The following is a 12,491-nucleotide window of genomic DNA, read 5'->3' on the forward strand; positions in this document are numbered from 1 at the left end:
GAAAGGCCTCTTATGGATATTACTGTGGGAGCAGGGTGGGCCATGGCACTGCTGTGACTGCAGTCACCAAGGCAGATTGGGCACAATCAATGTCCTCAGCTGTAGTAGGGACCCTTCAGGCCTTGGTTTCAAGGCAACAGGTACACAGCTACCGTATACCACCCTCAACGATGTCTCTCAGTGCTCATCCATGCCCTGGACCTGTAGCTGCAAGTCCCTTGTCCTGCCCCAATTCCTGCATCTCCTGCCCCCTAATCCCACAGTCTTTCCTTTACTCACCTGTGGCCCCAGGCACCCGGCTTATTTCATAAAGGCAGAGCTGATGTTCCTAAGAATAAAACATACAACACTAGGAGTGTTGGCAAGGAAGTCAAAACATTTTAACAAAACCAGTTAATCCCCCGAACACCCTCCAGAAAACAACTTTGACCACTTTGAGCCAAGGAAGTCACCCAGCAGCAGGGCAGAGCTGCAATGGGCAGCCCTACAACATCCACAGGCAGACAAATAGGATGCAGAGGGCTCTGACTCCTCACTGAATTGAAGGCACCTACTAACACTAACTGCTGCTGCAGTGCACTTACATACAAATCTAAAACCACCTAGTTTCACACTGCTGATTTTTAGACCATGTGGGAAGGAATGCATAAAAAATTTGAGAGGCTGGGCCTGTATCAGTTGATGGGGATAGAGATCAGGATAGAGAATCTTAACAAAAGATAACTACCATACACCTCTGAATAAAATTGTGGCTCCTTCACCTTAGGGAAGCAAGCTGGGAGAAAGCCACAGCCAGTCCTTGCCAACAGAGCATAAAGATTAGCTTCCTTCCTGTTTATTTGACCTTCATGGCCAGTGTATCCAAATATCAACAATAAGGCTACAAAACTGCAGCCTCCACCTTCTGCTATGTGCTCAGGAAGACAATTCTGCCATGGGTCATAGGCAAAACGACTCAGGACCCAAAAACCACCAGCTGGAGCGTGGCAGGCAGAGAGAGCTGTGTGCCAAACCTCCCTGGCACGGGCTGAGCACAGGCACAGCCCACAGGGGCCAGGCAGGGCAGCCCTGCAGGCTCCCCACTAACCCCCACACAGCAAATGACAAGAGGTACACATTCCATAGCCCAGTTAATCGGAAGGGCAAACAGCCCTAGCTCTGACTCCGTGCAGGGCTGGGCTGCCCACATGGTTTTCCCATGGAGAAACAACTTGGGAAGAGGCAGAGTGGGAGGCCAGCTCCTGTAATCCTTCCCCCATGGCACAGGCAGCTGCTTTGCCATCAGGAAGGGGGTTTGCTAAAGCACACAAGACAGGAAGAACACGGTGAACAGGACACCCTCCACAGGCTCCACTCAGACACAAGTTTTGTTGTGTCCGGGTAAGTTTCATCCCAGAGGACTGCTAGCTTCAGCACACTTAGGACTAACAGAGAGAAGGGCATGCACATCTTCAGAGGTCCACCCAGGCTTGCAAAACACAGCTGGAAGCTCATAATGGATCCCTGCCCTGGAACCTTCGTGCTTGCAAATGAAGCATCCCAATATCCAAAGACGAAATTCCAGTGGGTAGGGGTGGAGGGCTAAAGGGAGAGCAGCAGCTTGGGATTCCTCAGCACTGAAACTCCTGCTGTAGCCTAAGCAATGCAGAGATTCCCCACTTCAGCAGTGGATCACAGCAGACAGAAATTACAACTGTAGTTGAAGCCTATCTGTTCAATAGAAACAGAAATCTTATTTTATGTGATCCAGTTCGCTCATTTAGAGGCAGAATCCATCAGCTGAAACAGCAGATTCTCACAGGTAGCATTTCTCTCTTTTGAGAACAACATACTAATTTTTAATACCACATTCAGGCAATCTCCGACTACCAGAGTGCAAACAGGGTGCTTTTGCCTCTGGATATTGTTATCTAGAGTCTAGTTCTCTGAGCATTGGGGAAAAGGGAAAAGCAACAGTAATCAGAACCAAAGGAATGAGGCAGGCATTCCCTACCCCCATCAAACCAGCTCCCAAGGGAAGCTGAGGCAGCCTCTTCTTTTAAGACCTTTTTGGGGTTTTCTTTCTACTGTCCCCATTCCTAAGCATCCTCCCCCAACCATAACCCATAAAAACTGTAAGACACAGTCATGGGGCCCCTGTCAGAAACGACTGATGAAGCTGGGCTGTTAATGTGGTGGTCCATGGACAGAATGAAGTCCCCAACTAATGGAAGCTACTCCCACCCCCTTCAGGACAGCCACCCCCAGCGGCTCTGAGCTGTTTCTCACTTCAAAGTAAGAAGAAAAATTGAGAAGAAGAAATTGGAAGAAAAATTGAGATGCAAAGGAGAAGGAAACGGCTTTGCTAGGGTGCAGACGGTGATGCACAAAGCCTTTGGTGCAAGGCTATTTCCCAAGTGTGGAAGTCAAAGGGCAGCACTGACCCTGCCTGCTCCAAGCACACACTCCCTCCCTCCAGCAGGACATGGAATGTGGGGCACTAACCGGCATCCTGCTCAGAAACAAAACAAGGGCAAAAAAGAGCCATGCCAAAGACTGAACACTTCACAGTTCATCAAGAGTTTTATGGAGCTGACCTACTGCATCTGTCAGAAAGGCAGCAGATGGATGTGCGATGGCACGTGGACCACACCCTCAGGACTCAGATTCTGTGGGGACAGAAAAACTGCACCCATGGGCAAAGGTGACACTAAGCCCCAGCTGCTCAGAGGAAGACTTTTCCAAGAAGACACACAGGGAGGAAAAGAAGTTTGGGAATCCAGTGTCATTTTCAGTTTCGGCTTTTATTTTCACTCACTTCAACAACAAGGTGTTCCAGGCAACACTGTCATTGCTACAAGCACTGGCAGATACTCAGCTCAGTTAACACTTCGACGCCTCAAAACAAAACAAAATCACAGCTCTACATAGGGGAGGGCAAAAGCTACAGCAGTTCAAACTCACTTGAAGATTCCCGTTATACAGAAGTGGCTACCATAGTTGCATACAGTAGAAAGGAGGTTTTCACAGCATATATTTTAATCATCAGTGATGCAGCAGAAAAGCTCCATCTGGCTGCCGAGTTGAGAAGCAGATACTGAAGTTCTTGCACCCAGACTCTGGGCACAGCATTAATTGAATTAACCTTAATAGTCCAAAGCCCCCTAGATCCTAAAAATGACGGTGTCTTTTGCATTAATGTATGTACAGTACTGAAGCAGCTCAGGAGGACTACACAATGGAGATGCAAAACCTCGGAGGTGAGAAGGGCACAGCCTAATTCACCTCCAGGGATTTGTAAAGTATCTGCACTAACCCTTTGCTCACACCAATACTGCCCTGCTGAATTAATCATTGCATCAAGTCAAGAGCAGAATGACTCTCTTCTTTTGTACTATATAGAAAAAAAAAAAAAGAGATATAGTAAGTTCTCACACTGAGCATGTTAAATACTTTGAAATCTAGGACACTGCTCTTTGAAGTGTTACAAAATAAAATGATACAACAGGCTTCCAGTACGTGCCCCCCTCCCCCTCAACTGCAAAATAACACAGTAATCTCAGTATGAAAAATACAAATATATTCATCCAATGACTAGTTGTTTGTTACACGATTTGTAACCACTAGCCTTCTGCATAAAAATAATAATTAAAAAACAGAAAAACAAACAACATTTTATTGTGGTTCGGTCCCAGTAGCCCAAGAAGAAATAAAAATTGTCATGTTATGCTGTAGGAAAACAAACAATTCTATGTACAAAATATTTATATACAGACTTCGACAGTGGCATCACCATTTACAGGTAACCAAAACAGGCTTGCACAGCTACCAAAAGGCAGTCTTTGAATGCAACACAGACCTGGCACAACAGACAGATGGAGGATGCTAACCATACTGGAGTTAAATGAAATGCATGGCACAGAGCAGGGCCCACAAACAGCCGCTGTACTGCGACCAGTATATTCAGCTGTAGCAAGGTAGAATAAAAAGTTTAAGTTGCTTTTTTCAGTCTTTTGCCAGTTAAAAAAAAAAAAAAAAAGTCAGGCTTACTGTTAAAAAGAGCAAGCTGACTTGAAAGCAGCTGTGCTGAGCGCCTTTCTCCTCAGCTTAGGTTTGTTTGGTATACCTTAGAGTATGACTACTTTGGCTAATAATGTGGAAACATGCACTGTTCAGCTATTTATCCAGAGGACCACTGGCAGTAGGAGGAAATGCACCAGAGCACAACTGTGGTAGATCCCGTCAAGAAAAAAAAAACAGAGAAAAATCAATTTCTCATGTAAACATGGCTTATTGCAGTAACACCACTCATAGTACCAGGAACTGGTCCTTGATTTAAGGCAGCTTGGTGGCTATTGTTTGACTCTTCTAGTTGCTTGTCACTTAACCTAGAGCAACAAACACAACAGGTTCCAACCCATTACAGATATACCTAAAGGCAGGGCTACTTTACTTGGGAGGAAACCAATGTATGTGAAAGGCTGTCTGAGTTTAGGATAGCTGAAGCCCTACAAACTGGTGTGCAGCTCTGGCTGCTCCATTTAACTGGAGGCTAGGTGGGAAATATCCTTAAACTAGCCAGGCTGCATGTGTGGCAAAGCCTAATCCTACAGCTTAAATTTCAGTAGTACTGCAGCACGGGTAAACTTTGGGTGGGGGCAGAATGCAAGAGTGATGAGTAGTTTTATTCACACCACTGAGGTTGAACGGAGCAAACCAGGACATACACATGCATATCCAAAACAAGAAGAGAGCAGGCTTGGTTTTTCCAGAGAAGGTGAGGGAAAAGGCAAAAGTAGGATGCAGGTGCTGTAAGCACTGGCCTGCCCAGCAAAGTGCATGTGCTGTCTCAGCTGGAGAATATTATGAATATTACACATGAACAGAGCACTCAGCTCCAGGGGAGGAGGCTGTTTAAGTGCAACGTTCAGCAGACCAATTCCCATGGATTTTTTCAGATAAATTGTCAGTTCAAGGCTTGGGTTTTTGCTTTTGGTTGTGTTGTTGGGGTACTTCTGGCTGCTTGGGGTTTTTTTTCAGGGTTTATTTTTTTGGCTTTTTAGGATTTTATTTTAACCTTCCAGCTTTTCAAAGTGGGATTGCTGGGTGAGAGAAACACGTTTGCAAGTCAGGGCACCCACAAGGTGTGCGAAGATTCAAAAAGTTGAGAAAAGAAGCCCTCTCCCCAAAGGAAAACACGAAACAAGTCGGCCTTCTCAAGAAGGTCAACGGTTTTCAAGGAAATACCACCCACCTTCCCCCTTCGCTCAGCTCTTCCCCTCGCAAGAGGGTGGAGGCTGCAGTCCAGGAGCACGAGCTAGACAGCACCCGGGGCATGACCTAGCAGGAGCGAGCAAGAAGCTTCCCTCCGCCCTCCGTCCGGGGGTGCAGTACCAAGCAGAAGGAAGACAAACGAAGGGCTGAGCAGTTCGTGGCCGGGGCGGGGTGGAGGAGGGGCCCGAGGCTCTCACTCGCCCTCCTCTTTGATGCGTTGCTGTTTGTTGCGCCGGGCGTCCATGTCGAAGTTGAAGTCGTTCCAGTCGTCGCGGGGCGGGAAGGAGATGGTCTGGCGCAGCGTGAAGCGCACGGCGTCGATCACGCGCTCCCCGCGCGTCTCGCTCGAGCCCACGCTCACCGTGGAGGCGCCGCTGGGGGTGCGCAGCAGGTGGGGAGGGGAGAAGTCATGGAGCTGCCGGTGGTCCAGGATGCCCTTCCAGATGGCATGGCGGAACTGCTCCGGGATCTTGAGGCTCACCAGATCCTGCAAGGCAAGGTGCAGGGCTTAGAAGGGGAGCCCCGGGATAAGCTGGGATCCAGGAGCGAGCACAACCTCTGGGACACCAAGAGCCACCAAAGCTGCTAAAACCCAGGTGGCCACGATGCACAACAGGAGACAAACCACTACTCCTGAAAGTAGTGGTTCACTCTGGATCAGGCATTGTGGGGTCACGAGGCAGCAATGGCCTGTTTTGAAGGCACAAACTCTATTCTTAAGTTGCACAAAACACTTGCTCATGCATAGAACGTGATGACCTAAAGCTAGAAGCTTAACTGGACTGCAAGGCGTCCAAGGCAACCTCAGGGAGATCTGCTGGCTATTAGTGGTGAGGAGATGCTGAGCTGCTGAAGGTCAATGGCTTCGAAAATTTCCATGTTTATTTCAAAGCCTACAACAGGATTTTAGAATCCAAGCCTGAGCTCCAGTATTCAGAGCTCTGGGTGTGACTCTATAGGAACTGTCTTAATTATTTTAACATAATCAAATTTAATAACAGACACATGGCCTTAGAAAACTTGTACTTTGAGGCCCCGTAATTTCTGCTGCAAAATCTGAGGGTTGCATTACCTAAACTCTAGGATACATGGTATCAGCTTCTGAAAAAATTAGCAACAAACTTCAGTTAATTTGGGTCAGCTTTTCTAACTAGAGCAGCAGCAGAAGGAAGGCAGCCCATGCTAGGGAGCAAAAGCACCAGAGTCTCCCAAAGTCTTGGGGGGAAAAAAATGGGACAGCCAGCTCAGACGAGAGTAATGGCCCTGGAGAGAAAGCAGCAACTCTGCAGCAAAAGCCATGCAAGAATAAAAAAGAGAAAACAACAAACAGGGATGAGATGCCCCTGGCAAGGGAAGATGATTAAGGTAAGGGCAGAAAACAGAAGCAGGGAGGGAAAAATGCAGACCACTTCTGGAGAGCCTACTTGTCTGCAGGCGAGTGAGGTGTAAACTGAAACCGAGCCTTACAGAATTAACAGGCACGTGGGCTGGGGGCGCTCCGGGGGCTCACACAGAGCTGGGGAAGGGGAGACACTCTTTGTGCCAGGCAAGGCAGTTACAGCGCTGGCCCCAAGTCCAGCCTCTCTTCACCTCATAACATCTCCTCTCTATGTGCAACAGCCTTAAATCAAACTAATCATGTAAAAATAAAAGTATACTGAGTCTGGATTTCTGACCTGTTCCTAATGCAGGGCCAAGAGTGCAAACAAAGGAAATGGTGAGGAGTTACTTACATCCATGGAGTAATGCTCAATCTGATAGATGGTGGTCAGCCCCTGGGTCGTGAAATAATCCACACAGGATGAGCAGCCCAACCTCGCTAAGAAGCTGCAGAGGAGGAAGGAAGGAAGGAGAGAGAAAATAGGATCACCCTGGCTGCAACAGCCCAAACCACAGAAAACCCAAACACTCAGCCAATCTGCAGCAACAGGAAACAAAGCTTTCACCCTTGGCTTGACCTCCTCCAAGACATCCCAGGCCAGCAAGCCACATTGCTGCCACATCAAACAAACGAGGGAGTCCTTCAGCTCAGCATCCAGCAGACAGCCCTCATGGCAGCACCCTGCCTTAGTCAAGAGCTGGTGCTGCACAGCCTGGGTATGGAGGCAGGAGGGCTCACACAGACCCTCCTGCCAGGTCATGGCACCCAGAAGGTGGCTGAGCCCATGGCAGCCTGGTGCATGCACAGAGGGCTTCAGCAAGGCATGGGGTCTAGGGCTCAGACACATCAAGCACTGTCAATCAGCACATTCTTCCCTAAGTGTAAAGGGTTCCTCATTTATGGGCAGCATCTTTCAAGTGGTTTGACCTCACAAAGGGCAAAGGGGCTTCTGACCCCAGCCATGGCTTGTCAAGTGGCCAGAGGGGAAAACAGAAAAACGAGAAGTGTTTGCAAGACAGCCTGGCACCCTCAAACTCCACCAGTCCAACAGATGCTGCATCCCTCAGCTTTCTTGCAGTCCTAACGTCCCTGTTTGTCTCACTGCTCAGAGGTGGGGATTTGAGGCTCGCTGCCCAGAAGGTGCCAGCCTCAGGACTGCCAAGGGCCCAGTGGGATCCAGTGCTCCAGGATCACGCAGGCTCCTGACCCAAGGGCTCTGCTCCCTTGGTGTGGGCAGTGTGCCGGGCCAGCCTGCTCCCGCTCACCTGACGATGCTGCAGTCTGAGGGGTATGGAGGAGGGGGGGTGCAGTGGGACGTTGAAGGCATGGAGAGGGGAGGAGGCAGCGCCTGCGTGGGGCTGAGGCCATTCATGTCACCGGTCATGGCCATGTGGGTGCCCATCATGGGAACTGGAGGAGAGAAGGAGGAGCACATTGTTACCCAGGCATGCCCAGACCCTGGCTTCACCCCCAGCACGGCACCCAAGCACAGCACCCACAGCTGAAGCAGCCTGAAATCCCCTGTAAAACCCTGCACAGGGAAAGCTCATGAGAAGTTTCAGGCAGGGCCAAGGGCCAGATTACAGACAGTCCTTCTGGAGCTCTCCCCTCACAGGAGAAAGTACCATGTCATGACATCTTCCCTCCCAGACAGGCTGGATAGAAACCCTGGCTTGCCCTGCCAAAGGAGAGGAGCAGGACAGAGCCAGCAGAGTAACCTAATACAGCAGCCAAACAGCTTTGTTTTCAGAGACAGCAGGAGCACCAGAAGGGACTCAGCAACAGGTGTGGGCAAGAGTCCAGCTGTTTTGAAAGAAATTAAAAAACAAAACACCAACCAAAAAAGCCTCAACAAAACTCAGGCCCCAGAACCATGTCTGTCATCCTGGATTTACAGGGCTGCTGAGCACACAGCAGCAGCCAGGAGGAACAGAACTGCAAGATGTTTCCTTTGAAATTAAGAACTTTCTTAATTGAACCGAGGGGAAAAAATGTTGCCAACGTTTGCATCTCCTCTGCTGGGAAAGGAAGAAGAAGCAAGTCTCCAAAGCCAGAGGACAGTGCAGGCAGCTAGATCTGCAGCAAGCAGCAGCTCTGTTCACCCTGTGAGGCTCTGGGCAGGATGCTGAAGCCTTGCCCCGTGGCACACCAGTGAGCTATATTTATTTGGCTCTGTAGGTTTATGGCAAATGACTCCAGGCTCTCCAGCTTAACACTAGAAACACAGAGATGCCAAGTCTCCCTGTCCAGACTAGCAGGGAACACGCAGGGAACAGGAGAAGGAGGAATAAGAGATTCTTACTGTTGGTTCCCATGCTGTCGGGGATGGTGGTTGGGGTCAGGGCATTGCGCTGCTGGGGGTTGATGAGCTGGCTGACCGAGGGCAGCTTGTTCATGCTGTTCATTTTGCTGAGTGGTGGAGAGTTGGAGCCATAGGAGGACTGCGACTGCATGGAGGTCCTGCAAACCAAGGAGATGTTAGGACAGGGATCACAGCAGCTGGGTGTTCAGAGTGTGCACCCAAGGGGCTACATGGGCAGTGAAATCACTGACACCGTAGGAGCATCACAGAAAAAAATCACTGGAGAATGAGTCAACAGGAAATGAGAGGTTTCCCAAATATTCTCAGTACTTTAAAAAAAATGAAGTACCAAAAAAAGGAAAGCTTAACTTTTAGTTGAAACTTTTATTTAAGAAGTGTCTATGCAAGTTTTTAAATTGAAAAGAATATACAGAAAGCCAGCAAACATCTGCCAAGATTTGAAGAGTACTTTTAAGTTAAGCTCTCCTTGTGGTCAAAGACTTTTTCATAGGAACAATAAAACCAGCTCAAACCATCCTAAATGTCCCTGAAACCTGACTGCAGAAACAGTTTTCAGATTGGGTCATGCTTATCACCTTATTTTTTCCAAAATTCCTAGTTACTCATATAATCAGGCCATTCTCAGGTGCCAAGGGCTCCTTGCTCAAGACAGATTCCATGCACTTTAGGGACCACTACTGAGATGGTCAGAGCCGCCTGGGATGCCGACAGGCAGTTTTTGCTGGTGTTAAGGCAAACCTGGTATCCAAACCCTTCAGGCTGCTTGCAGAGAGGATCAAGTTCCTGCTACCACCTGACAACAGCACTAGCCTCCCTCAAGCCCATCCAGCCCCAAACTCCATCCAGAATACGCATTGAGTGGGCCAGAGAGGCTTGCCAGAGCTCCCTGCTGCCCAGCCCCAGGGGTCCCAGCTGCAATCCTGCCATGTAAGTGATCCAGACTGCCAAGACTAGGCTGCTTCTGAACGGCAGCCCAGCTCCCAGATCGAGTTTCGGCTGTGGCATCCCATCTGGAGTGGGGTCTTATGTGGGATATGCAGAAAATGGTCATTAAAGCCAGTCCAACAGCACAATTGGCACGGCGTCGTCATGCCACAAGGGAGAAGGTTTTTCTCTCTGACATCAGGGGCATTTGTAGGATTGGGCAAAGGTTTGGAAAATGTGCCTGCTTCCCAGGCACAAGGACCCTCAAGCCATGGTCACCCTGCAGAGCTGAGGTTGCCCAGCTCACCACAGGGCCTGGCACTCATATCACACCGACTCCATGGTGAGTGTCCAAGGGCACATTCCCATCTTATTTCCCACTGGGAAACTTGTTCTCATCTGGGTATAACTGGTTGCACCAATTTGTGAGAACTGGCTTTTCTTCTATGCAAATAGAATAATTATTACTCCAAATAAGCAAAGTCTAAAAGGAAAGAAAAGGCTTATTCCTAGACAATTTATTAAAACCTTCAGCACTCAAGGTCAAGTTCCATACAATTACATTGTCTCCAGCTTCCTGCACTTTCAAGACTTGCAGTGTTGGGTGGAGAAAACATCTATGCTAACAGGCTAGAGTATCTAAGGCCCTGAAGAAATGTTACCTAATTACACAATTACAGGAGGTACAGAAGGGTGTGAACTGTCCTTTGGCAGTGAAGATGCAGGACAAGATCCAGCAAACTTCACAGACTCAAGGAAGTGGAAAGCACAAGAAGCTTCACAAATTAATATTAACAATGGCAGCAACTCCCAAGGGGAAGTGAAACCGAGCCATGAAGTTCAGAACCAACTTTTCAGAGTGAAGGGAATGATTCAGATCTGAAATTTCAATTCCCCAATTATGAAAGTTGAGGCCAGCCATGAAATTCAAGTCAAGCTGACACCGCCCTTAGCCTGAAAGGCTTCTGGATTTAGGACCAATGAGTATTTCTACTTCATGGGTTCAGGCACTTATCTCAGCTGAGCTTCAGCTGAAATTAATACACACCTGAAGAGTCTCTTAAAGCAAAATCTGCATGATGTGCAAGCGAGGACATCAATAAACACAGCAAAATTCCAAATCAAATCAACAAAGGCTTCCCAAAAGACACTGAGTTGCACTGTTTGAGGTCAGCAGTGGGCCTGTATTTGCTCTCTCCACCACTAATACTGATCTCAGCAAAGCTAATTAGGAGACTACAAAATACTTTGGGGGTAAAAGAAAAACAAATCAAACACAAGCCAACTCAAAACTTTAGAAAACACTGTAGAAAACAAATGCATAGTTTAACATATAGCTTAGGGACTCCACTCTTATCTCATTCATACTCAGAGTCAATATTAATCAAGTTCAAGAGAAAAAAACAGAAAACAAAAGCATTTTTCTTTGTACCCACACTAGTTTCAACTAAGCTATTCCAACATATGAGCAGATGTTTAAAAGGCCTACAGAAAGCCATCTGGCCAAACAGAAGTCACAAGATAAACCAAGATGCAAAAGTTTATTGAAAATTAATGTCACACATCAATATAGCAAGAGCCTTAGAAACACAAGAAAATGTTTTGGTATTAAGCACAAGTACTACATGGTATCTGAGGATCCATTTAAAATATATTATTTTTTTCCCCCCTCGATTTTTTAAAACAGCTATAAGAATGTCACGCACAGTGATTTTCATTAAAATTGTACTTAGTAAGTCTCAAGAAAGATTAGAAGTCAGAGCATTAACATTTCTTTGATATCAATGCCAATGAAATGCATTTTAATATCAAGGTATAAGGACTTCAATTAAGAGACTATTATACTTCTTGGAACAGTCTGATACAAAAGGCACTGAGTCACATTCTGCAACTGAGTTCTCTCTTCAAGAGGCTATGTAATTATTTAGCAAATAACATTTGTAGTTATGCAAGCTCATATGAGGGCAATCAGTCTCTCATGCTTCAAGGCATACACTGATCATCTCAAGAGGTCAGGAAGGAACTTCCTTGTCCTATATATGAACAAAGTTCAGGTCATAGTCTTGTATAACTCTACATTTTCCCAGCTCACTGGATACCATCCATCTCCAGAGGCAGCAAACTGCTGGGACAGACCAACTACCTGATGGAGCAGACCACAGTCCTTGTTCACTAAGAGAGCACACAGCCATGTAAGCAGCCTTAAATGACATCAAAGATTCATTAAGTGTAATTGGGCAACTCAGGCTCAGTTTGATTTCACCCAAGCCTCTGTGCCTACAGTTTGTTGTCCCTGCAGACCCAGTCAGTGCAGAGACACAAACAGAATCAGCTGTCCAGTTCTGTGTCTGCCCTCCCTTTCAGAAGCAACACCAAAGATCACATCCCAGGTTCACACAAAGCCAATGTGCTCATGGACAATGGCTTTTAAAACAAGGTTTCCCACAGGGCTGCATAACACTGGGGTGTCACTGCTGTAGTCTGGTAACAGTACACAAGTGGCACAGATGATGCTCAGTTTCATTTACCTGCTTTGAAGGCCCATGAAGCAGCAGGACACTAAAAAGCAGAGATGCCCTTGCTCCCCACATCCCAAACTGCTGCTATGCT

At 47.5% G+C, this 12,491-nt stretch overlaps 1 protein-coding gene across 3 annotated transcripts in view; it reads right to left on the reverse strand.

The window, feature by feature from the left end:
* Positions 1 to 2,782: 2,782 nt before the first annotated feature.
* TP63 (tumor protein p63) overlaps positions 2,783 to 12,491 on the reverse strand; it is a 102,311-nt gene continuing 92,602 nt past the window's right edge. For all 3 annotated transcript variants that reach the window (XM_088170909.1, XM_088170908.1, XM_014891586.2), the window contains 4 exons: positions 8,937 to 9,094; positions 7,900 to 8,044; positions 6,987 to 7,080; positions 2,783 to 5,740 (listed from right to left, as the gene is read on the reverse strand). In XM_088170909.1, coding sequence (XP_088027035.1) covers positions 5,447 to 5,740; positions 6,987 to 7,080; positions 7,900 to 8,044; positions 8,937 to 9,094 — 691 coding nt within the window. In that variant the 3' untranslated portion in view covers positions 2,783 to 5,446. The remainder of the gene's footprint in view (positions 5,741 to 6,986; positions 7,081 to 7,899; positions 8,045 to 8,936; positions 9,095 to 12,491) is intronic.

Source organism: Sturnus vulgaris, chromosome 10 (assembly GCF_052056855.1).
Source record: "Sturnus vulgaris isolate bStuVul1 chromosome 10, bStuVul1.hap1, whole genome shotgun sequence".
NCBI lineage: Eukaryota > Metazoa > Chordata > Aves > Passeriformes > Sturnidae > Sturnus > Sturnus vulgaris.